The sequence below is a fragment of the Theobroma cacao genome, chromosome 6, assembly GCF_053813885.1.
Source record: "Theobroma cacao isolate CCN51 chromosome 6, ASM5381388v1, whole genome shotgun sequence".
NCBI classification, from domain to species: Eukaryota; Viridiplantae; Streptophyta; class Magnoliopsida; order Malvales; family Malvaceae; genus Theobroma; species Theobroma cacao.
Genome location: NC_142644.1, coordinates 4,657,763 through 4,685,122, shown reverse-complemented (window position 1 = coordinate 4,685,122; position 27,360 = coordinate 4,657,763). Strand labels below are relative to the sequence as shown.

The following is a 27,360-nucleotide window of genomic DNA, read 5'->3' as shown; positions in this document are numbered from 1 at the left end:
TAAATTGACAGAATCACTTACTAACTACTCAACCTATGTGTTCAACAAAAATAAAATTTTAAAGTAAAATATCTATTTTAAAAATTAATAAGTCTGTTTGAAATTTTAATTAAAATTTTAAGATATGAATATTTTATCATTAAATTTATATTATTAGTGTACAAATTATTTAATAGCTTTTTGCAACAAACAAGAACGTATTGAAGTGCACAACATGGCCATAATTTAAGATTTCTATCCCTAGAATTAATTAAAAATACATAATTTTGAAAACTTAAAAAGAAAGAACCTCCGCAAGTAGGGCGTCACGTGTCATAGCCCCGGCTCATTTCGCTCAAAAAATGATTATCGAAAAACAGAATCATATTATTTAGTCCCTCAAAAACAGATAACAAAACAGTAACAGTCTCTCCAACAGATCCATTTCTCTCTCTCTCTCTCTCTCTCTCTCTCAAAAACTGTACGGACTCTCTGACTCTCAAACTGGCAAGTTAGTTTCATTTCCTTCTCCTTACATCCCAAACCCTAATCAATTCCTATTTTCTTCTTCTTCTTTGTTTATTATGATATTCCAATTCGATCTTCCTATACTCGCTTTGCTCAATTTCGATTCCTGTTATTCATTTATTTATTATTATCTTTTTGTGCTTGTTTGTTCCTTTTTTGTCTTGTTATTACTATTTGATCATCCGTTTGGTTCCCGGGAAAACCAAAGAAATTGAAAAGAAATGAATGTTGATTGAGAGAAACCACTCAAAAAGACTTAAAATCACGGCAACACGTTGTTCCCTCTAGGATTCACTTTCTCGATGATCAAAACGTAGAAATTAGATCATTCTAGTTGCCTTGATCTCGGTTTCTTAATTTGGACATGTTTTTGGAAGGATTTTGTTTACTGATACATGTTTTGTAAAAGCAAAAAAAGAAAAAATTTATATGGTATGTTGAATTTTGATTTGATCTCTATTAATAGTTGTTACTTATATTGGCTATTGTTTTGACATGTGGTTTTGTATTAATCTATCGGAATGTATTGCCATTTGTTCATTGATGGAATCAGGTTCGTGTGTAAATGGTATAAGAATTAAGTGTGCAATCTGTGCTTGTATTTTTTATGGCATTTATTTGTATATAGACAAATGCATGCCTGACAAGATCATTATATATGTTTGTATACGTGTTTTGTGTGTGTGTGGTGAGCATTTGTGCTTATTTGTATTTTCATGTGTGAATAGATTCTGGAAAAAACAATTGATTGTTGTGTACAAGTATATGCATGTGCATGTCTCTCTGTCTACGTATGAAAGTAAAGATTTAGGAAAGAATATGTGATTGATAGTTCTGCTGTGGTTTACTCAGGCAATGGGTGTATACCTCAGCACCCCGAAAACTGAAAAGTTCTCAGATGATGGTGAAAATGACAGGCTTCGATTTGGATTGTCCTCCATGCAAGGATGGCGTGCAACTATGGAGGATGCTGTAAGTGCTTCCTGTAATCTCATTGCTTGACTTAATTTACTACGTCTTTGCATGTGCTTCCGGTAGAAATTGTTAACTGAAGTCACGGGACTTACCTAGGTATTAAAGATCATGTAGCATTTAAGCTGAGTGCTAAGATTGCGCAATTAGAAGGTATTGGAATCTTTTAGGGTTAGAAATTGCCTTGGTGTTTTTTGTCAAAGTATCAAATCGAAGTATAAGGATAGCCATGGTGTATTTGCTATTTTTTTCAGTTGATTAGAATGGCGTGACAATGAACTGATGTGTATTTTCTTATTCAAAGATATTTCGCAGCTCTCTGTTCTTAATAAATGTGATTAAAATAAAGGAAGACTGATGTTATTGTTGTAAAATAGTGTTACTAGAGATCTTTCAAAAACGCTTCTGCTGTTGACATTAGACAGGGTGTTAAGACTAGTCAAAATACTTGGGCATGTCTTTTCGTAAAACAGGAGTCAAACATGGTTGCTAAGGAATCAATTCACATAATCTTACAAGCTAAAGATAGATGCCTTCATTTTAAAATAACTGAAGACTCTTTACATATTATGGTCATAAAACTTGGAAGTTAATATAGTCTGATTTCTATACCAGGAGGGAGAAAGTAAGTTCTTTGTTTTTCCCTTTTTTTTTTTTTTGGTTGGGTTGGGATTTAACACATTGAAGTGTGTCCATTTAGACTCTAGATTTGTTCTTTGGAATGAAATTCTCACCAAAACCTAACCTTTTAAGGCAAAGCAGAAATGACTCTCTCAATAGATTACTTTTGCTTTTTGTATGTGCAACGGTGCATGCACACCCGTCCTTTTGGAAGTTAATGCCTGATGCATGTCTAGAATGTGTTGGTGGCCTGTTATGTCTAAGAAGTTTGAGGGATATAACTCCTCTTTAAAAGCATGTATTCAATGTCAATTGGTGATTGTTTTCGTTTTTCTCTAACAGACCATTTATCTACCTCATGATAACAAATTTACCTTAAATGATGCCATGAATTTACTTTTGTGGTTTTTGCAGCATGCAGCTTATCCAGATCTGGATCGCTCGACGTCCTTTTTTGGTGTTTATGATGGTCATGGAGGTAAGCATTTGAGCTCTTTAATTTTCTTCGTTCATTTAATTTTTTTCTTTAAAAAGCATTTGAAGTTCAGCTTTCATTCAAGTTTTCTTTTCTTTTGCTGCATTCTGTTTGCATTTTACTGAACATAATTATAGTTATTCCTTTTCCAAGTTTTAAATGACATTAGCATGTGTGTTTGGTCATGGCACTGATGAAGCCACTAGAGTAGGATTATGCCTTTTACTATTGAGGTCTATCTGTGATATTACTGTAGACAGATCTGTTGACATCTTAGTGTGTTTAATATACATCATTGGAGGAATTCTGTTTTGCTGTTTGTGTGTGTTTTCCTTTTTTTCTTGGGCAAAAGTTTTATGTTATATCTCTGTTTAATGTGTGAACAAAACATGCGGCCTTACTTGATCAGAAACATTTTAGTACTCTTAAAGTCTTAAACAATGAAGTTGAGCTGCTTACAATAGGGTTGTTACTTTTTCTCTGGTTCATTTTTTAAAATTGGATTTTATGATTTTTAAAGCCTTTGCATGATTGATTTAGCTGTTTAGCTGATTAAATTCTTTGTGCTAACTCTTTTAAGTATTTTCTGTGTGGGTCCATCTATCTGCAGGTAAAGCAGTGGCTAAGTTTTGTGCCAAGTATCTCCATCAACAGGTGCTCAAGCATGAGGCATATTTAGCTGGAGATATAGGGACTTCAGTACAGAAATCTTTTCTCAGGTTCTTTTACTTTATTTTTTTGCATTATTATTTTTTTGGTTGGCAATACTTGGCAGATGTGTCATAGCTCTAGATGTTCTAAGTTTGCTGGGGATCTGCATATGGATTGTGTGCTTGGAGCTCATGATCAGTGCCACTCAAATTTTGTTAATGACTATAAATGATCATGCTAAGTGTTTCCGCCTTTTATCCAATGAATTCCTTCTGTCACTGATGCCATTGTTTTTCCATATTGCTATAATGGTACTGGTTTTTCCATTCCAGCATACGCTATTGCCACTGCTTTTTTGACTCGTGGTTGTCTAGCCGTTTCTGCTTCTTTTTCCCCATGAATTTGCTGGAGCTATAGCTTTTAAATTTAAGAGTATGATGAAATTCATTTTACTAGATAAAATATGATATAAATGAAGGTGCTTGTTTGTTCTGCTATACATGCTTCCAACTTCTGTTTTATTGCATCATTCAGAATGGATGAGATGATGCGTGGACAAAGGGGATGGAGAGAATTAGCAATCCTGGGAGATAAAATGGACAAGGTTTCGGGCCTCATTGAAGGGCTCATATGGTCTCCTAGGGGTGGTGAAGCTAATAACCATTTTGATGATTGGCGTTCTGAGGAGGTATTTTTATGATATATAACTGTTTTTTTTTAAATTGTATGAAGCACTTTCATTTTGTATTTGCCTTTCTGATCTCTAAAAGCATTTTGATTAAAAATGTTTTAATGAGATCTAAGTTACAAGGCTTTATTTGTTTCTGTGGTAGCTGTGAATGCTCATTCCAAGGAGTAAATAATTTCTTCAGTCCATTTCCTGTGCTATCAATAGGAGTAATTATAAATTCTACTTTTTGGTATTAGATTATTTGTATCCTTGCATAATAAATCTGATTACAAAAAAATTTTTCTGTTTGCTTATTTGGCAAATTGGAGAAAATTTATGAGAATACTGATAAAGAAAGGCCATTTATTGAGATATGTTTAGTACCTTTTTGTTTATTGGTGTAAATTAACAAACTTACTAAGATGTATTTAATTTTAACAATCTTTTGAGAAATAGATTTTAGATGCACCAACTCTGTGAAGCATGCTAATTTTGATTGAGGTAAGATACAGTCAGGAGTCGAACATAATTAGTAAGTTTGCTATATCACTTTTGGGGCTATATCAGGAGACAGTTTTAACTAAGGCAAAGAATAGTTATCTGAATCATTTTGAGTTGTTCTGTTAGGCTTTGAAAAGTCTTAACAGCAGAAGATGGATAAAATGAATGAGAAGGAAGGCTTTTGCTTGAGGATTATGATGTGATTAAAAGGAGCTTAAGTATGAACTAGATTGGAAAGCAATAAAAGGAGCATGTAGACACTTCTCTTCAGAAGGGGTCAAATTTGTACCCTTTTTCCCATCGACTCTCCAAAAGAAAACTGAAAAATATGTTGGAAATTGGCCATTTGTCCATGGTACAGTTTTGAGTTTGTGTATTGAAGACTTTTAATCTACCTGCATCAGATATTTGTTTTTCTTGAGCATATGCAGCTGGTTGCCTAGGGATTAGGAGTTCTTGCAGTTACTTTTCTTGCATGCATCTTGTGAATACTATTAGGCGTAAGTGATTGTTCATTTAATTTGGTTAGAATTAAGAGAGCTTTACTGTTGTACCTTTTCCTTGTTTTGCCCTCTATCTTGGATATGAAAGATAGAATGTATCAGAAAAGACATCAGCAACCTTCACTTAATGACTTTATTTTGGTAAAGGATAAGTTTGAATAGTTGGTACTCTATAGATCGGTAGATAGCAAACAAGCATTATTAAACCATATGTTAGCTTGACTTTTAACTAATAGTGGAGGAAAGAGGGTTCTCTGATGCAGCTTAATTGAAGAATTATATTTGCTCCAAATTTTTCGTAGGATTTTTTAATTTTTTGAATGCAATACTATCTATAAGAAGCTATTGTTTGATTAGTCAAATATGTCTATTTAACCTGTGAAATCCTAATATCAATTTCTTGTGTTGGTTGCAAGTAGGGCCCTCACTCTGATTTTCATGGACCTACTTCTGGAAGCACAGCCTGTGTTGCAATCATTCGAAACAACCAACTTGTTGTTGCTAATGCTGGTGATTCTCGTTGTGTAATATCCAGAAAGAGCCAGGTACAATTTTCTTTCCTTCTGCAGAACCTTGATAACATGATTTCAAAATTATGCTGATGGAATGAAGGCCTTTCAAAATTGTGAACTGAAGGAAAGTCTGCTGTAAGTGAGTGATTTTGTCGTTGGAAAGTCTGCTATAAGTGAGTGATTTTGTCGTAAGTTAATTCTAGCACTTTTAAGTAGCTGTTGTTCAGGCTATATTCTTCTCATTAATATTGGAGTAAGGTGTAATCTACAGGGCCTTGCCCTTTTAAATGTGTGAGTATTTTGAGTCAGATTTGACTTGGAAATGGTTGTAGAAGATGTTCTTACCTTTCTTCAATTTGATTGCTTGTAGGAGAGAGGAAAGCAGTGTTAATGTAACATAATTCCTGTTACATCAATTTTCAATTTGCTTGAAGTATGCTAGTCTCTAGAGTAACTGCTTAACTAGGTCCCCAAAGCATTTATCCAATGCTCCATGTTCAGAGATGTTTTTTAAGTTTCCTTTACCTCTCTCCTTTGGATATGCAATAGGATCGTCTCTTTTGTGCAGGCGTATAATTTGTCTAAAGATCACAAGCCTGACCTTGAGGTGGAGAAAGATAGGATTCTGAAAGCTGGTGGTTTTATTCAAGTGGGACGTGTCAACGGAAGTTTAAACTTGGCCAGGGCTATTGGTACTTCTAGATCCCAGTTTAATTATTTCTCCATTGAGAGGAGATTTTGGTGTTTGGAAGGGGGAAGTGGATTTAACCAGTTGCTTATTGGTCTAAAATTGTCTTTCGGTTGCAGGAGATGCGGAGTTCAAACAGAACAAAACTCTGCCAGCGGAAAAACAAGTTGTAACAGCTAATCCAGACATTAACACTGTAAGTGAATTGCTGTTTGCTTTAGTATTAGTTTAATTTTTTAACTCATTCTCTAAATGTTGATATTGGCCAATTGATTTGATAAAGAAATTAACTTTTAAATATTCTTTTATTAGAATTGAAAGAATATCTATCAATATTCTGTAGTCGTAGTATGTCACATGCATATAGAAACCTTTGTTGCCATTCAAGATATATCACTGGCAATTAATGTTCTTATTTATTCCTTTCTTTAAACTCTGCTTTGTCCTCTTTGAAATAGGTTGAGCTTTGCGATGATGATGAGTTTCTTGTTTTAGCTTGCGATGGGATTTGGTAAGTTACTTTATAAAAAAGTTTTTGTTACAAGAAATAGCATCTCTTCTACCCTGCATTCTGAAATCAACCATAGATGCTACCAGAATATTATTTGGGCAATATTGAGAATGCTCAATGTAATATGCAGTAGGTGCATGCAGGAATGCTGCCTGCCTACTTGCCAATCTTTCTGAAAGATTTGATGTCAAGCAATCTGTCATAGTATGACTTTAAACTGTATTGGTGGACGAGGGGGGACTTATGTAGCCAATCCCAATTTGATGGAATGAAGCATATTTATATATATGGATGATGGAACTAAGCATATTTGCCTATGTATGCATGCACGTGTGTATGTAGGCATTTGATATGTGTGTATATGGAAAGGGCTAAAATAAAGAGAATGTGTGTATCTTGTATAGATTTCCTTGGGAGCTTCTACGAGGGGTATTGTGAGGATAGATAGTTAGGAATAAGATACAAAAATTTGGGATGGAGATGTAAAGAATGCTGCTTAATACTTGAGAATGGGAAGAGGTGGGCTATTTATGCCAGGGAGTGAATAGAATGTCTAGAGGCAACATAGAGCATGTATCGGTAACCTTGTTAATACTTGGGTAAAATATAAAATAAGCCCTTACTTAATTCATTTTCTCATCTAGGCCCCCTATTCTCTTATTGCAATCAATTGAGCCCTTAAATATGGCATTAATGAAAACGAAAAGGAAAGAAAAAAGGAAAAAATAAATGTTTTTATTTATTTGAAACATGTATATTAACGCCACATGGTCAAATATATTCCATGTCATCAATGCCATGTAGCAATCTTATCTTAGTTGGCAAAGAGGGTTAATGGTGTCATTGACTAACATACTCCTTTTGGTTCCTCCATTTCTCACTCTGCATCATCTGCTTATTGGTCACATCATCTTGATTGTGGATAGACACATGAGTTGTCTTCAGAAGAATACAGATATATAAAACTTAAATTTTTTATTGGAAGGACTTATGTAGAGGAGTGGAATGATGCTTTTCGGTTGGTAAGTGAGGTTATTATATACACATTGATGTAATTAGAAGTTTGTGACAAAGTATGGATTGTTAGACTTGTAACGAGTGCCAGCTTTGAATTTAAAATTTGATACCAAGTCTTTCCAATTCCTCCAAATAAGTTGTGGCCACCCTTCTACACTTTTAGGAAAACATCTTGAGTTTGTGCAGTATTGGCAAGAAATTTAGATTTCGCACTCTTCTGCCTGGTGTCTATCTTCTCTCTATCCGTTATTATATTAGAAAACGTACTCCTCTCTGCACCATGCACAACGGTGGTAGATGGCGATAATGTGATAGAATGTTCCTCATCCAAATAGTCATCTGAATCATTTAGTAAATACTGGTGGCTTAGATGATATTATTTATTTTATTTTTGTTATTATTAATAATTTGATAGTATTTTCCTGTTTTGTTCACTAGGGATTGTATGTCAAGTCAACAACTAGTGGATTTTGTAGGAGAGCAGTTAAAAAATGTAAGTCCTCCAGAGCCCTCTGGGAACATTATAAGCTGTCAATACACTGGTTAAGTATCGTTAGATGTGCAATGAGCTAACAGCGATCTCTTTCTCTGTGCAGGAATCTAAACTGTCAGCGATCTGTGAGAGAGTATTTGACAGGTGTTTGGCTCCGACAGCCGGTGGTGAGGGATGTGATAACATGACGATGATCCTTGTTCAGTTCAAAAAACCTGCTGGTTCTGGTACTTCTTCAGAGCAGCAGCCACCAACATTGACCGATCAAACGCCCGCGCCCGAGACAGATAAAAGCACATTAGAATCTGGATCTTAAGAAGCATTAGCTGCTTTCGTTGACCAAATTACCACCCATTTTCTTGAAAGCTGTAAGCAAAAGCATTGTGGTACACTCTAAATTTTCACATGTAGCAAGTGATTTCTGGTGATGCTATTGTATATGTTGGAAGGTTTTTAATTGAATAGCTCAGCTATTAAGGGTTTCTGTACATGTGTTAGTTTTTGTGCTTAATTTGAAATTTGCGTGGTTTTCCAATGATTGAACATATCATTTTAGGTTTAAGCTCGCCAATGTCTTCGTGTGAGGTCAAAATTGATCAATTGTTGGATGTCACATGACATCCACGTGAAATTTTCACAAAATGTTTAATATTGTATTTAAATACATGACACACACACGATGCAATAATTATATTATACTAATCGGATGTGAAATAGAGGAATTAAGTTTTACATTAACACGGTACGCACCATTTAATGCAAATTGCACATTTTTCTAAGTAGCAATTTATACATAAGGATAAATTAGGCAGCGAATGTTAATTAACTTTATACGAAACAAAGCAGAGACGAGAAAGAAGAAAGGGGATTCAGATGCTAAATAGGACTCTAACTTTATACATACATACATACATGCATGCATGCATGCATGCATACATATGTCTTTCATAAAGATGTTAATAGAGACACACAATCAAAGTCTGCTGGCAAAAATGCCATCCTTACCTGGCAATGGGAACCATATCAGAGTCCAGGTTTAGAAGGGAAATTTCAGCTGTCTTCTGATTTTATCACGTGGTTCTGCATTCTCTGGGCCATCTCAATAGCCATACAATCCTGCAGTTCCGTTAACACACAACTCATGTCCGGCCTTCCGGTTGCAGCTGGTAGTGATCATGACATGGCTATCGCCACCATTTTCCGGGCCGCATTGACATCGAATTCACCTCGCAACCTCGGATCAACAATGCTTCCAATATCACCCTTTTCTTTTATGGACCTTACCCATTCAAGTATGTGAGTGCTGCGCCCAAGGCTTCTTACATATACAGGCTGCCCAGTGATTAGCTCAAGTAGAATTATTCCGAAGCTGTACACATCGCTTTTTTTGTTTAGGATTCCTGATGCAATTGCTCTACATGAAAAACAGAGATGGTCCAAATACATAAGAATTTTACTGAAAAACAAACATGGTTTTAGGTAATAATCTCTTACTCAGGATCAAGGTATCCAGGTGTGCCAGCCTGGAAGCATGATTGGAGATCAGAGGCAGCTCCACTCTGTCATGAAAACTTTAGACAACCCAAAATCAGCAATCTTGGCTTGCATCTTTTCCGTTAATAAGATGTTGGCAGTTTTCAAATCTCTGTGGACTATGGGCGGCTTGATACCCTCATGCAGATATTCCAACCCTGCTATGCAACTCTAGTAAACTCATCATTCTAACAAACTTATTTCAAGAGACTGCAGAAATTGAAGAAAACAAAATATTGTTAAGAGATGTGGACCTTGTGCAGTGTCTATCGCAATTTGAAGCCTTGCTTTCCAATCTAAGACATTTGCGTCATTCACTGACAAAACACATCCACATACATCTTTCAGATGGCTTTGTGAAAGAGGAACAACAGTCAGTTTGCCTTTCACAATCATTGGAGTCTTCCCCACCAATACCCGACCCAGGTAGCTCTATCATCTGCCTTTTTCTTTTCCAACCAAACTCTTTCAATAATATATCTTACATGTTATTGTTATTATTCTATCAAAAAATATTCGAAGGTGTTCTTTGAGTCATGTGAAGTATTCAATCAATGGAAGAAAGGAAAAAGAGGATGAATGGACACACTGAAATATAGTGCTGGCTAAGTACATCTCAGGATAAAAACATGCATAGCAGACATTGCGTTGCGCAAAAGCCTGCTTCCCACATGAATCAACCGCCTAGCTTTCTACCTCTTCTATCTTAATTCTTAAAGCTTTTGGCTCAACAATCGAGTAATGCTAACTTTAGTGGGGGACATGGTGTTAAAAACAAGGGATTCGAGGTAATATCACTTGATAAACCAAAGAAGAAGAACAAATAATAATAATAATAATCAAGAACAGGTAGTCTGCAGTTTATATCACGCACACCTGATAATTTCTTTCTTAAGTCTCCATTGGCCATGTACTCATAAATCAGTGCCAAGTTATCGCCTTCATCACAGTAACCAACCAGGGAAACAAGGTTTTTATGATGAACAATCATTAAAAGCTGTGCCTGCATTAATTCAAAATGGTTGCTCATCATTTCTTAAATGAATGTGTTAGCGGCATGTCTCATGTTAAGAAAATCTCAACAATCAACATTGACGAGAAACTTTCAAGTATAATTTAGAACTTTAACTGCATTTATCTAACCTCGGCTTGAAATTGCTTAAATCCTTGCTTTGATGATTCGGAGAGCAGCTTAACTGCTACTTTAGTCTTATCATTCAGAGTACCAGAGTAAACTTTTCCAAATCCTCCCTGTCCAATGACGGTGTTGAAGTTGGCAGTGATACTGGCAATCTCAGAGTAAGTAAAGGGTCGATTCTTTGTTTTGAATGACTCTTTCTTTGTCTCGTTAACTGACTCTGCAGCAACAATGAAATCACAGATTGATTGGGTTAAGTTGCTTTGATTTGGGTTGTTCAACTTTTTAGTCAAAGACTGGTCAGGTTTTGGATTTCATGAATTATATCTCTTGGGTTCATGTCATTCTTTTACAATATATATAGTACAATAATAGTAATTCAATATCCTAGATTCATATCATTTCAAAGGATGAACCGTATCAGGTTTCAAGTAAGTTTATTAGATTCAGACACTGGACCTAACTAGGGTGGGTTAAATTGAATTAGTTTTTGGCACTTTAGGAGTGGTGATTAGAGCACTCCCAACTTGTTCTTGTCCTTTATTGATCTCAATCATCTTACAGCTCAAAGTCTTTTATCACAACCCCAAATATCCCCAGCTCCTTTTTTTCGGCCCCTCAGACTTTGACAAGCTTATCAACTTAAGGGCTTCAAACAGGCAAGTGCACTTGAGACAGCAGGCTGTAACAAGGTATATCATTGCTAAATTAGTACGCTATTTTTGGTTTTGATCTATCTATGAAAATTTTAGATAGAAATTAAGGCATATTAGTTAGTGATGGGTAAAGTTGGAGCAATGTTGACTGCGTTGAACAGGATTGATCCATCCGGCAAACCATAATTAAACTCGACTAACTGCGATACAAATAAAAATAAAAATTCATGAACGAGATGAGAAAGAAATCACCTCCTTGTCTTCCCTTTTTCAGTCTGAAAAATATAATCCAAAGGCTCAAGAGGACAACAAGGGCCAAAAGCGATACAGCGGATGCAACAATGGGAACAGCAAACTTGTTTTTCCTTCTCTCACATGGATCCGTTAGGCATAAATCTGGGTTTCCCCCCAAACTGGAATTCAGCATTACACAAAAATTGACGTGCATCAATTAAAATATGCATGACCAACGAGGTGCAATCACGCGATCAGAATTTAGTATGCAGAACCAATATCGAATATGAAATACTATCGCCATAAAAAATAATCGATTACTGATTTTGCTTTTTGGAGGAAGAGCATTCTCAAAGGAAATGATGACTTGACAATCTACTTTAGACATATTTACAGAAGATGAGCCAGCGAACCTCAGCGACAGTAACCCTTTATCCGACTTGTCCTTGAGAGACTGCGGAATCCAACCTATCAGCTTGTTCCTTTGCTAAATTTCTACACAGATAGTGAAATATAAGTACAGTACAATAATGTCGAAGCTGCAGAAAAGTGTGCATAACTGACAAGGCTTTCAAGTTCGGCAGTCGCCACAAGGCTTCTGGTATGGGCCCACTCAAGTCATTTTCTGACAAGTCTCTGGAGAAAAAACTACTATCATATTAAGAGAGTAAAATATTTTGATTGAAGTACTCTCACGTGAAAACTTTAAAAGAAACTTTTTGCTTGTAATTGACAAGCTAGCATTTTATCATTTCGATCCATATATGTCACGGCATAAGAGTTTGCTAAATTCAGGGGTGTTTTGGAGTTGCAGCAAGGAGACTACTCAATAGAGAGGAAGGCCAAGATAAATCAGGGATTAGTCTGGGGGGCAAGCCAACTAACATCCCAGGTAGACGAGCAGCCAGTAGCCTAAGCAGACAGATAGCCAACAAGCCAGGCTGACAGCCCAACCACTCAAAATTCGTGCAACAGCTAGTGAGGGGCAAACTGGTCGAACACTATTCTAACAGTTAATGGAGCTTCCCAACTCGCTAGGATTTGTTCCAAATTGTAAGGGCCTTTGAATTTGAATCCACGGCTCTTATCTGACGTAAAGGAACCGTTGTGGCTATAGAAGGGGTTCCCCACTCCTTATATACATTGTCAAAGGCCTTTTTTGTACATTTAGATAGCAATACTTGTGTACAATAAAATTTTCTTTGCCCCATTTTTGTTCTTGTATGTGTGTTGTGAATATTCTTGTCGGAATACCTTTCCTTAGGGTGGAAAGAGGGTTTCTAGGTTGACTTCGTCTTAGAGGCTGTCTAAGATTGCACGAGAGGGTGCTTAAGTTGCATGCCTGTGATAAGGAGTATCAAAAAGACAAAATCAAAAGGGAGTGGTGGCTATGGTGGAGCCCATGAGACAAAAGAGGCAATCCACACCCAAGCCAATGAGTGTGGGATCCCTTAAGCAGCTTAGGGGAGGGATAGGGGCACAAGGTCTTGAGGTACAGGTAGACACCAATTAGGAGGCCCGAGAAGGGCCAATACAGTGGCGGGGTGTGCTACATTCAAAGCCAAGGGTTGCGAGATCCTCCAAGCAGTTCAAGAGGGGCAATGTACGTGACAATATAGTGTCATAGGGTCTAAGAAGGATTAGGGTCTATTGTAAAATGGGTTGTAACTTAAAACAAATAATTTTAGAGAAATAAATTCTAGTATTGAACCAGTAGAAGGAGAGAGCTTAATGAGAGAGAAGACAGAATGGAGAAGAAGAACAATAAGCTCTACGCGCATCATTTTCTTTTCATTTCACTTAAATATTACAGTACAAGAGAGAGTAATATTGAAAATGCATAAAGACAAGGAAACAAAAAGTCTAAACCCTAAACCCTAAACTTGGACCTTAAAAACTCAAATTTTTCCTTGCTTAATCCCTTAGTGAGGATATTTGCGAGTTGTTGATCAGTATGACAATATTCAAGCTTTATTTCACCTTCCTTTACAGCCTCTCGTAAGGCATGAAATTTGACACAAAAATGTTTGGTGCATCTATGCTGTACAGGGTTTTTAGCTATGGCTATAGTTGATTGATTGTCAACTCTCAATTGAGTGCTTTTGTCTTGCTTAAAGTTCAAATCAGTGAGAATTTTCCTTAACCATTTATCTTGATTAGCAGCAGAGGCAGTGGCAATATTTTCTGCTTTTACTGATAATTATGCTACCACTTCCTTTTTTTTATGTTCCAAGAGAACACAGTACTACCAAACGAGAAATAAAATCCACTTGTACTTGTTGAATCATCCATAAAATTAACCCAATCACTGCCACAAAACCCTAGAAGTTCACTTTTTTCATGTTTACTATATTTCAAACTAAAGTTTAGAGTACCTTTAATATATCTTAGGATACGCTTGGCAACTTAGAAATGCAATATTGATGGAGATTACATGTATTGAGATAGAATACTAATAGCAAACATGATGTCAGGTTGAGTGGCAGTTAAGTATAGTAGGGAACCAATTATGCTTTTGTACATTGTACCATTTACTGCTGATGAGCCATCATCCTTGCATAATTTTATTCTTATAGTGAGATAAGTAGTTACAGCTTTGCAGAAGTTCATATTGAACCTTTTTAACAGTTCTTTTGCATACTTAGTTTGATGCACATATATTTCATCAATGCCTTGTAGAAATTCCATTTCATAGAAATAAGACATTTCCCCCAAATCTGTCATTTCGAACTCTTTCATCATTTGATTTTTGAATTCATTTAAGAACTCATTGTTTGGCCTTGTGATGAGTAAATAGTCCACATACAGTTAAAACTATAAGCATGAAAAAAGTATTTGAGCTCTTCACATAAAGTGTTGGTTCATTTACACAGCGATAGAATACATGATTGATTAGATAATTATCAATTCCTTCATATCAGGCTCGAGGAGCCTGTTTAAGTCAATATAGGGACTTTATAAGTTTGTAGACTTTTCTAGTTGATCCACGCCCCTTATAACCTTCTTGTTGCTCCGCATATATATCTTCATACAAGGTTCCATTTAGGAATGCAAACTTAACATCTAAGTGCCAAATTCTGCACTTTTCTTTAGTTGATAGAGCAACTAGTAGTCTAATTATATCATGTCTTGCGATTGGGGCAACTGTTTCCATTTAATCAACACCATATACTTATACATAGCCTTTCACCACTAATATGGCTTTAAATTTATTAATTGACCCATCTGGATTTAACTCTGTTTTGAAAATCCATTTCACCCCAATCAAATTTTGATCAGTAGGCCTATCAACAAGGATCCAAGTGTCATTTTTGATCATACTCATTTCTGCATCCATTACCAATCTCCAATTTTCATCTAAAAAAGCCTCAACATAAGTTTCAAGTTCAATAATTACTGCACTACACCTATTGTATATATCCTGGAATGTTCTTATACTTTTGACAGCTAAGCTTTCATCTTCTATATCTTTTGAATCATTATCTTCTTGCACTAAAACATCACCAGTGATGTTAGAATTTTTTGAGCTCTCAATCATGCCCTTCTCCCAATTCCACCCATGTTCTTTATCAAACTTAACTTCTATGCTGATAAATAGTTTCTTTGAATCAATACTATATAGATGATATCCCTTGAAACTTTACTGTAACTATGATGAATAGCCGATAATGATTTAGAATCAAGTTTGGTGCTCCTCTGATTAGACACTTTAGAATAACAAACACATTCGGATACTTTCAAATGAGAAACAGATGGTTTGATATCATACCAAACCTCATAAAGAGTATTGTGTAAGGGAGCTTTGGTTTAAGTCATATTGAAAATATAACTAGTAATATTAACAACCTCTGCCCAAAAGTCTTCGTCAAATTTTTTTGGAATAAAATACAACGAGCCATTCCAATCAATGTTCTGTTTTTTCTTTCAGAAACTCCATTCTATTGAGGACCAATGGCCACTATAAGTTAGTGCTTTATACCAAACTATGCCAAGAACTTATCAAATTTTGCAGCTATGTATTTAGAATCATTATCACTTCTCAGAACTTTGATAGTCAAGTTTATTTGATTTTAAACTAATGCCTTGAATTTAACGAAGCTTTTCAAGGCTTCTGACTTCTGTTTGAGAAAATATATCCGCTTATGTCATGAAAAATCGTCTATGAAAAACAAATAAAATCTACTTTCACTCAAAAAAGAATTTTCATAAATCCACCAATGTCTGTATGTATAAGCTCTATTTTTGAGTTGCTTTCCATTTTTGCATCTTTGAAAAAGACGTGCAGCTCTGTTTTCTAAATTGACATGTCACACACAACTTATCAAACTTAGTTACAGGAAGAAACCCTTCAACAAGTTTTGAAGATGCTATATGCATCAATGAGCCATAATTCACATGCCTTATTCTTCTATGCTAGAGTTCTGAGATATTTATCTGCAGAGTAATAAGCTTAATGCTCTATGTTTATCCAATTTAGTAGATAACATTTGTTCTTCATTTCTACAATGAGCATTTTTTTCACTAGTAGGATAAAAAATGGTACAGTTCTTATCCTTGAATAAAATTGTATGATGATTATTTGCTAATTGTCCAACACTTAACAAATTCTGATCTACTTCAAGGACATAATAAATATCAATAATGAACTTAGAACTTAATGGAGTCTCGACTGCAATAGTGCCAGTGTTGAGTATCTTCAAGAAATCTCCATTTCCAATCTTAGCATTAGTTCTGACCCTTTTGTCCAACTTGACAAAATTATTATCATTTCTTGTTATATGATTCTAGCACCCACTATTTATAAGCCAAATATTTTTCAACTTTGATTCGGCTCTTACTGTCGCCATGAATAAAAGTTCATCTTTTGCATTAGCTTGCTCTACGACAGTTGTTTTCTCCTCAGTATTAGCTCCTTTGGCCTTACAAACTTTTTCAACATATCCTAGTTGGTTGTAAGACCTACACTTGACATTAGGCCAATACCAACAGTATTTGCTAGTGTGATTTTTCTTCTTATAGTGAGGACATGGAGGATATTTGTCACCTTGCATTCCCTGCTTTCCATCAGTAGGCTTCTTTCCTCATTGCTTACCTTATAGCTTATTTGGACCATTTCCATTGACTCGTAATCCTTTAGTTTTGGCGCTACTAAAGCATTTTCAATAGAACCTTCATTCCCATTGGCTTTCATTTGCTCTTAGGCTTGAAGTGCATTCACAAGCTTTGTCACTGTTATCGGTGACAGGTCTTTAGAGTTTTCTAGAGATAATATCTTAGCCTCAAACTTCTCTGGTAAACTCACTAACACCTTGTTTACTATTTTTCTCTCTATTAAATTCTCTCTTAAATGCCTTAGTTGGTTAACAACTCTCATAACTTTGTTAATATAATTTTTAATACTAGCTTCTTCCTTCATTTTCAACACTTTAAATCCCTTTAGTAAGTTCAATACTTGTATCTGCCTCAATCGATCGCTGTCATGAAATTCTTTTTTGAATTTGTCCTATGCTTCCTTAGGATTATCAAAAGCCATGATTCAAGTGAATATCGAATCTAACATAACTGAATGAGTAAATGAGAGGGCTTTGTAGCATTTAGCTACATCTTAACCATGTTGCTTTAATTGAGCTATTATTAAATTCGTCTACCTTAAAATAAGAGGATCACCTCTTACTTTGACTACTTCCCATAGATCAAAGGCCTTTAAGTATGCCTTTATCTTCATAACCTAGATGGGATAGTTTTCACCAGAGAAAATTGGAGGAATTAAAGTGTTAAAAGCTAGCAGAAGCTAGTGATGCTTAGTCATCCACTATAATGAAGAAGACGGACTATAAGAAGAGAGAAAAAAAGGCAAAACTCAAGTCCCTTAAGATGCTTAAAGAAGCTATGATACCATATTGTAAAATGGGTTGTAATTTAAAACAAATAATTTTGGAGAAATAAATTCTGGTATGGAACTAGCAGAAAAAGAGAGCTTAATGAGAGAGATGATAGAATGGAGAAGAAGAATAATAAGCTCCACATGCATCATTTTCTTTTCATTTCACTTAAATATTTGAGTACAAGAGAGAGAGAGAGAGAGAGAGAGAGAGTAATATGGAAAATGCATGCTTAGTAAAAAAAACAATATGGAAAATGCATAAGGAAAAAGGGAACACAAAGACAATGATTTTTGCGCAATTTCATGGTTTGTCTCATAGTACCTAATAACCAGCAAACTCGTAACACGTTGCTTATGCAACCTTTACACCACCAACAACATAAGAAGAGAAAAAGTATTAAAATAAAATAACTCAGGACATCAAATAAATTTAAAAGATAGGCCATTAAAAGGTCACGTGATAGTCTTCACGTGACACTTTCTTCTTTTCATTTAAGCTCGATACTTTGGCACCATACTCCATTTCTGAGCAAAATTGAAACTGGTTATTAAACAGAGAGCAAACTTCAACAGGGTCAATGTCAACGAGAATGCAACAATCATGAGTCAAAAAGTGTAAGGAGTCACACCTAGGTAGCCTAAGAGAGACGAAAGGAGTATTTGTTGAGTGCTACAAGAATGATGCCAAGGCAAAGGAGCCCAGTGAACTAATGTATATGATGGGGCTGTGTACGTCGAGTGAGAGCACAACAAGGCAAAGACACCCAATGAAGTTGCGTGTGCAGCTAAACAATGTGTGTTAGGTGAAAGAGTTCGAGGTGTTAAGGTATGGGACAAAAGAGCTTGAGGGAGATGCAACGGAGACTAGTAGAATTCTTCTACAATAGAGAGGTCAAGGCAGAAAAAGGAAGGTCCACAACCTGAGAATTGAAACTAGCAAAATTCTTGCACTATAGAAAAGGTTAAAAGCAGAAGGAAGTAAGTCTACAACATTAAAGTTGTGCAAAGAAAACTTGCGTGGGATAAGCACACGTTGGGTAAGAGCACTCAAGGCAAAGGCATGCGATGAGATAACATGCAAGGCTAGTGGAGTGCAAGAAAAAAACGATCATCTTCCAACAATGAGGACATTACTAGATTCAGTGAGAGGAGAATGCCACTGCCTGAAAGTTTTGCAAGGCCTAAAAGTGTTTTAGTGGTTTAACAAGGGGACTTCTAAGCAGGAAAGAAGGCGACGAATAGGCCAAGTACCAACCTAAGGGGCTAAGCCATCCAGCAGCCCAAGTGAATAGCCTAAATAGATAGCCCAAGCACTGTACAAGCTAGTGGGGGACAAATTGGGCAAAACATTATTCCAACGGTTAGTGGAACCTCCAAACTTGCCAAGAACTGTTTCTAATCATTTTGGGCATTTGAATTTGAATCCACGGCTCCTAATTAATGTAAGGGAACCCTTATGGCAATAAAAGGGGTTCCCCATCCCTTGTATAGATTGTAAGGGAGTTTCTCTTTTACCTTTGGATAACAATACTTGTGCATGATAAAATTCTCTTGGCCTCATTCTTGTTTTAAAATGTGTGTGTGTGTGTGTGCGCGCGTGTGCATGTGTGTATATGCGTTGCGCATATTCTTGTTGGAGTTCCTTTCTTTAAAGTGAAAAAAGGATTTCTAGGTTGATTTAGGCTTATTAAAAGTGTTGAGGGTGTCTAAAGCCGCACAGCATAAGTTGCTAGACCGTGACATATGCACTTATGTATCAATTATGTATTTGACCTCGGTGGGGTGCATAATGATTTCAACTATAATTTATTGGTAAATAAACTAAATATTATAAATTATGCAAATAAATAATCACATCTTGCTACAAGCAAAGAGCTGCTAAGCAGAGTAGGGGTTAGTATTCGATGCTTTTCTGTTAAGTAAACCTGAAAACACTAAAAAGAAAAAGTTACTTACAGGGACTCTAGTGCTTGAAGCTTGGACAACGATAAAGGTATCTGCCCTGTTAAGTTACTTGAACTCAGGCTCCTGCATGTAATCAATCTATGTATTAGGAGAACGACGAATCTTCACATGTTTATAAACTGTAATGCCACTGTATATCTATTGATTTATCTAAGACATTTTATTGATCAGGAACGGAATTCCATTTATATGATGATTCCATAAAACTTGATCACTCTGAAAATGATTATGCAATGTATATCCTAATTCCCACTCGTGATCTGATAAATTAAAAGTGCACTCACAACGAAATGATTCTTGGAGTACCAATACCGACACTGCAATTCAAACCATTCCATGAATATTCTTTGGGGAGACATGGGTCACCTTGCCAATCATCTCTGCTTATATTGTATGCATGCTTGATGGCCACGACAGCATCAACTACCATCATGTCAAAAGAAATGATTGGAGTAAGCTAATGACAAGGTTAAATAGCTAGGATGGAGCAAACACAAACCAATAATTAATCCCCATATGATTGGGGGGAGAGACAGAATCTGGCTAAAATACATACATACATACATGTATGTATGTATTTATATATATATACATACCCTTTAGCTCAATTAATGGAGAAGATTTTAGACTAGAAGGAAAAAAAACAGTGAAAGAAAAAGAGTCTTTTAACAAAATGAAACAGGAATAAAAAAAAACTACCATCTGATGGGTCAGTCGGAGAGCCATTGAAATCAAGAACTTGGTAAATCTCCATGGCGTTGAGGATAGGGGGGAGCTAGGACTTCTCTGTTGCTTCAATAATAAATTTTACATCACCTTGGATTGGAGATTTGATCTTAAGGACATTGGCTTTAAGTAGTGAACAGTAATTGATCCATAATTGATGTCATTTAAAGTAATACTGAATTCTCTTAATTGATATTGAGCAATCTCTTTAATTTCAGCAAAGTGAGAATAAACACAATATTTCATGGAGGAATTGGAGGCGATCATGGTATAATTCAAGGAACTCAAGCCATCGGCTGGTCGGACAGCAGTTCTCAACACCACTTCTAATCCATAGAAATCATCAATGCATTGTGAGGTACCGATTGGCTCAGAATTCGAAAATGCGTAAGGATGCCAGATGCGGTCATAAACATCATCATTGTACCTAATCCATGAAGAGAGACATTTGCATAAGTTTTGACTTATTGATATGCCAGAAGCTGTCATTTAAGACATTCACACACTGAAAATTAACGAAGCATGATTAGTTGATAATGGACAGAAAGATGAATACAATAGAGCTTCAAGTTAGGGGTTGCTAGTTTTGCTGGAAAATGGAAGTACAATTATTGAGGTGTATTGGGTTTGTAGTGAGATTTTCAGACAACTTTTCAAGTGTCTAGAAATTAGAATGATGGTGTTTAGGATTAAAGACTCTTGAAAGATTGGTATGCATTAATTAGCAAGTTCTAAATTAGTATTTAGAGCTCCATATAGAACAAGCTAGGGGCTTTTGGAAATTTCACACATCCTAAAAAGGAGTTTTAGACCAAGTTTTAATTGTGGGCATAAACACCTAGCTAATTAGATTATGAATTTGCCTTTCTGATTAGTAAGCACATTGACACAGTTAAACACTGTAATTCATGCCAAAAGTTCATTGTAGCATGTAACTTTCTTTATTTTTTTCTAATTTCTTTTATTTCCTATCACCTTTTTAAATGTTAACTAATATTTATTGTTAGGTAATTTTTTTATTTATTTCTAAATAGTATATTTATAGATAATATGTTTCTAAACTATAAAGTTTACAAATTGGAATTTTATCCTAATATTAATTTATAAATTATTTGATACTAGTAGAATTAACAAAAATATTCTCTTAATGAAGTCATTTAATGCAATTAGAATTCTTATTTGTAAATTAAATAAAACTTATTAATATTTATAATAAACAATATTTAAAAATAAAATTAAAAAATATATCGATTTCGTCAATCAAAAGTTTTATGACATTCATGATTTTAATTTTTTTGAAAGTGATGATTTCATTTCAAGTGAGAGAAAGTCTCCCATTCATTTTTCAGGAAAAAAGGTCTCCCATTCAACATACTAGATTATATGCTCATAGGTTTCCAAGTGAAACTGTTAGCCTAGAATCATCACCACCCTTGAAACTCAGCTACACAATTACAAAAAATAACCCCCTCCTGTAACCAGAAGAACGACCCAACCCTAAAAATTTTCATCTAAACAGGTTGACAAACAGAACATCCCTTTGATCAAAAAGACTTTCACTCAGCAACATGACTTCTAACATTTGAAAAATGAGCTGAAGCTGAATAATTTCTCCTTAAGCTGATTTTTCTTTCTCTTTTGATAAAAAAATGCTGGTTTTTCTACATGACTTATTGGTGGTGATTATAACTTGTGGACCATCTGAATCTGTTGGATTTTTCTTTTATAGGAATCGGATGCACACAACATAATGAGGGGAATTGAAGCTTAATAAGAAAAGGCTTAACCCAAAGAAAAAAGAAAGTAGAGGGAGCTAAAAAAGACTCTACAAAGCTTTGGGTGAGACCAAAAGAGGTCCATTCATGATTTTTACATGTGTTATATATGGTGTTTTGGTTATTTGTTAGGTCCTATATATTTTTTACACAATCTTTCAAGTATGCAATATGAATGGACTATAATATATATTATTTTAATTTATAGATTTTTTATTCATGGGAAGAAATTTATACAATTATTTTATTTGGATTTATTGTTTACTTTATCATTGTTTTTGATTTGGAAGAAGGAATTTGAATAGAGAGATACATGCAACAACTACATAGCTAGTGTTACTTTACTATATGGTTTTGATCATATATTCAAATATATATTACTTTTACAAACTTTCTAGCTTTGTCCCTGCATCCCGCCCCCAAGACAAACTATCTAGCTTCTCCAGTGCATGCTGCAACAAACCAAGCTGAAGTTGAAGAATAAAATCAAGTATAGATGGCTGTTAGAAAAGTATCTCTTTTACGGGACTATGTGGCTAAGCCACAAGTCTCCTCCATAACTTTATCTTTTTCTTTATTTTTAGGTTTACTATACATAAAGAGCATCAACAATGAGGTGATAAACAGTCAACATTTCACTAATTAAATATCAATTATGATCTAATGGTCAGCAACAAAAAAAAATAGTAATATGTTGTAATCTTTTATACTAATCCATTAATCAAAATCAATATATATATATATATGGAACTTAAGTTGTAAGTTAATGAATATTAATAAAAAATTTTATAAAATTAATAATTAAATTAAAGTTTATTACAAAGTGATACCTATCAATGACAACTTAATTTAGTTATAATTGGTTTCAAAATTATATTGCACAATTTTTATATTTTGTATTTCGTTTCCTTTTGGCTTTTATATATATATAGATATATATATATATATATATATATATGTATTATATCAAAATATTTTCAACAAGTTTATCAAAAGCTCATGAAAACAGTAACTCTTATTTGTTATCTGTAATCCCTTCCGCGAGAGTAGGCATATAATTGATTAGTAATTAACAGTACTTCCAGTATATATAAATATATTATCATTAATTGCATGACACAAGAAGTTGTAATACAGCTACCTCATGGCTGGAGAAGACGGGGAGATACCCAAATCATAAGTCTTGACGTGTTTTAGTGCTCCGAAGTCAGTTGTATAGATGGAATTAGATATATCTGGAAGCGGCAATTCCAATGCTGAAATGAAAGGAATCCCAGAGCCGGTGTTTGCAAGACACAAATTGGGTGTCACTCTCAGCTGAGAAAACATGGATAATCTCGTAGTACTTTGGTGAAGATGCATTATCCAACGTCACAGTGTCCCGATAATTAACACCCAGATATAGGTCAAACTTGGGTGGTTGCTTAGTGGAATCATAATTTCCGTAATGGAAGAAAGCTCTGACCAAATAACTGTTGTTTCTACCCTGTTCAGGTTGCAGTTCAGGGTGTAACAATTCCTTGTCCCGTTGGGAAAACTTCTCAGATTTTTCAACTGCCTTTGAATGAGATTATCACTACTCAAGTAATTGCCATTTTCAGTTGATACCTCATGATTTTCTCCAGTGTCGATGAACTCTCGATCGGTCCTGTAGACTATGCCAGTGGCCTCGTCATGGTAGTCTCCATTTGCCCCGCAGTCAATGCTTATGAAACCTTAATTACCAGTAAGTGCTCAACATCAATCAAGGGTTAAAGCATTAAGGAAACAAAACAATGTGACAATTTTTCCATTTTCCTATCAATTATGAGCATACATTGTTTGACTATAAGGAACAGACAGACCAAGGTGAACAACTAATATATGGCCTACAGCGGGTTTCTCGGCAATGGAATGAGAAATTTACAAGCAGTCTTGTGGAATTTGGTTTTGTCCAATCAAAAGCTGATTACTCACTGTTTACAAAGCTTACTAAAAGCGGAGATTTTGATGCTCTTTTAGTACATATGGATGACATAATCATTATTGCCAGTTCATCTGTTGCACTTAGTGATGAAGTGAAGAATTATTTGAAAACCAAATTCAAATTATTCAAAATTTCCTAAATTTTGAAGTTGCAAGGTCTGATAAAGGCATTTTTATATGGAAAAGGAAATATGTGTTAGATTTGCCTGAAGAATATGGATTGCGTCTTGCAAAACCAATCACAACACCGGTAGATTACAATCAGAAGTTGTCAAGGGCAAAAGAGGAAGAATCATTGCAAGATGGAACTATCTATAAGCAACTTGTTGGTAAATTGGTAAATCTGACTTTTACAAGATCAAATATAGCTTATGCACTTCATATGTTATCTTAATATATGGACAAACCAGGCAGTGTTCACTTATAGGAAGCTTTTAGAGTTTTGAAGAATCTCAAGGAGGCACCAGGGCAAGGCATCATGTTATTTTCAGATTTAGATACTAGATTGAGGGCTTATAATGATAGTAATTGGGGTGGATGCTTGGATACTAGGAGATCTATGACTGACTATGGAGTTTTCATAGGTAAATCACTTATAAGCTGGAAATCTGAAAAGTAATCAATGGTGGTAAGTAGTTTCTTTGAAGCAGAATACAGGGCAATGACAACATGTTGTGAAGTGCAATGGTTGATGCTTCTGTTACAAGATTTCAAAATTCCTCATCTTGGTGCTATTGAATTACATTATGATAACCAATCTGGCCATAACATATGCAAGAACGAACAAAACGTATTGAAATGGACTGTCATGTCATGGTAGACAAAGTGCTTGATGGAGTCATTCAACCATGCTATAATGCTTATTGATCTGCAGTTAGAAAAAATCTTTGCAAAAGCATTGCAGCCAAGTCCTTATCATACACTTCTCAGCATGTTATAAATGCATAACGTTGAGTTTGCTTGTATATATATTATATATGATAATGACAAGACGGTTGACCCAAACACTCAAGAAAATTTATCAACTTACCAGGATTCTCAGTGACAAGCTTTCTTCTTCCAACATCCTCATTTTGGATTCCTCCAGTTAGCATTAAGCTTGAAGCACCAAAGGAAGCAATGGCGAAAACGAAGACCAGCAATAGATTGTTAAGCACCGGAAACATGCTTGTCTCTCCCTAACGATTTCGGGGCTGCTGCTTAGGTCCACAGCCAAGTTGAAGCTTTTTCCGATTTGAATCCAAATTATCACAACAGCAGCTGAATTAGAAGCAGGCGATTACAGAACAAATTAACAACAATATCCATCCAAGTACAGGAAATATTATTCCTCTCCTAAACACCCAATGGCAATATATATATATATATATTGCATTTGGCACAGTACACAGATCTAGATAAACTAATCGGATTGTTAACAAAGTTAGAAATGCCAGATATTTAATTTACCTCCAATCTCTGCCGGCCCCCATCGATGTAATTCAGGAGCAGTAGAGTGAGTCAAGTATGTCTGCTGATGAAGTCATTTGTCTGCTTCCGAACATGATATATTTATCATATATGGTTTCAGACCATGCAAACCTGAGGAGAGCAACAGCAAATGCTTTCTCTTTCAAATGATCTTTTTGGCCAATTTTAATTTTAAGCACAGCATATCAGTCAACTGTCACCCAACCGCGAAGACTTGTGTGGTCTTCGGAGATAGGACAACGCATATGCAGTAAATTTAAATATCTGCAGAGACCTTGACAGTACCAATGATGTTCTAACCACAAAATTATCTGCATAACCGTACATCCACTGCTTCCAACATAATAATTATTGTGGGTCCTCCTAAAATGGAATTCACAACTTAAATTAATAAAAAAAATAGAGAGACAAAAAAGAAGTAATGCGAGATAAGAAGAATAAGTAAAAAAAAAAAAAAACTTTTATCCTTTTGGATGACGAGAGAAATTTGTTCTTGAAGTGAGGAAAAAATGTCGACAAAAAAAAAACTTTTTTTTGCTTGTTTTGTGATTTGTGGTTTGTTTTTTATGAAATTTTAATATATTGTTTTTGACATTATGAGCTTTAATTTGTACAATCAAATTATATTTTTTTCTTCTCTATTTGTTGGTATGTGATACTCTTTATTTGGGTTTTATTCATTGTTGCTTGATAATTTTTACTTTATTGATAATGAGTAGGGGTTTCTGTAAGTTATAAAATTACTAGATGACTCTTTGCCTCTCATTGATTTTTTATAATGGATTATTTTTCTAAATTAGGTCTCGTGATTTTTACCACTCATGTTGAAGGGATTTTTCACATTAAAAATCGTGTATTTTCTTGTGTTTTTATATTGTTCATTCATAACCATATTTGTTGTCGAGATATTTTGTTGGTTGAATATTTGCTCCTCACTGGTTCTTTCAAGCGAGAAAAACTTTATTTTATATTGTTACTTTCACTATATCAATACATTTTCCCAGCAAATAATATCAAAGCAGATTCGTTATTTGTTAGTTTAGCTTGATTGAAAGATAGAGCCTAATTATAGTAGAATGATTAGTTTGAATGACACAAATTATCATAATTGGAAAGGAAAGATAAAAGATCTACTATTTGTGAAAAAGCTACATTTATCAGTATTTACTACTCAAAAACTCAAGACTAAATTTGATGAGGAATTAGCATTTGAGCATGAGATGGTTTGTGGTTTTATTCGACAATAGGTATATGGTAATGTTTTGAATCATATTGTCAATGATTCACATCTAGAACTTTCAAGGTTAAAAGGTGTAAGTTTAGAAAAGAATGCCCATTGCTTGGCTAAGAAACAGAATAAAGTATCTTTTAAGAGTCATCCTCCTTCCAAAAAATCAAAGTTGCTTGAGATGGTGTATTTAAATATCTGTGGTTCAATGAAGACAAAAACATTTGGTGGTGCACTTTATTTTGTGACTTTCATTGATGACCATTCAAGAACACTTTGGGTTTGTGTCTTGAAGACTAAGGAGCAGGTACTTGGTGTCTTTAAGCAATTTCAAGCTTCTGTTGTAAAAGAAACAAGAAAGAAACTTAAATGCATTCGTACTAATAATGGTGGTGAATATTGTGGACCATTTCATGAATATTGCAAACAGTAGGTTATTAGACGCCAAAGGATGCCCCCTAAGACTCTTCAACTAAATAGCTGGCAGAAAGGATGAACAGGACATAGAAACAAAGTTGCCTAGATCTTTTTAGGGTGAGACTTTATATACTGTTGTACATGTTATTAATTTATCTCTTATTGTTGTCTTGCAAGTTGATGTTTTTGAAAAAGTGTGGTATGGAAAGGATGTTTCTTATGATCACTTGCATGTGTTTGGTTGTGAA

The 27,360-nt window shown here is 35.0% G+C and overlaps 1 protein-coding gene and 1 pseudogene across 3 annotated transcripts; one reads left to right on the top strand and one right to left on the bottom strand.

Moving 5' to 3' along the window:
* The first annotated feature begins 331 nt into the window (after positions 1-331).
* On the top strand, positions 332-8,609 carry LOC18595461 (putative protein phosphatase 2C 60). Of its 2 annotated transcripts, none has more exons than XM_007023410.3 (11): positions 332-490; positions 1,360-1,479; positions 2,515-2,578; positions 3,186-3,294; positions 3,761-3,914; positions 5,320-5,445; positions 5,981-6,104; positions 6,220-6,296; positions 6,559-6,611; positions 8,067-8,121; positions 8,225-8,609. In XM_007023410.3, exons 2-11 carry the CDS (start codon positions 1,363-1,365, stop codon positions 8,435-8,437), a joined length of 1,092 nt encoding a protein of 363 aa, XP_007023472.1. In that variant the 5' UTR covers positions 332-490; positions 1,360-1,362; the 3' UTR covers positions 8,438-8,609. The 2 variants fall into 2 exon arrangements, with proteins under 2 accessions (XP_007023472.1, XP_017978918.1); XM_018123429.2 differs by having other exon boundaries at positions 372-486.
* A 253-nt stretch (positions 8,610-8,862) lies between these two features.
* Positions 8,863-25,727, bottom strand: LOC18595459 (putative leucine-rich repeat receptor-like protein kinase At2g19210; annotated as a pseudogene). Its single transcript, XR_016027046.1, has 14 exons — positions 25,447-25,727; positions 25,028-25,257; positions 23,174-23,747; positions 20,231-20,684; positions 19,816-19,954; positions 19,523-19,594; positions 12,243-12,318; positions 12,096-12,169; positions 11,701-11,861; positions 10,798-11,012; positions 10,531-10,657; positions 9,909-9,971; positions 9,616-9,812; positions 8,863-9,535 (listed from the first exon to the last, which is right to left on the bottom strand). The product of XR_016027046.1 is annotated as a putative leucine-rich repeat receptor-like protein kinase At2g19210 (transcript).
* Positions 25,728-27,360: the final 1,633 nt, after the last annotated feature.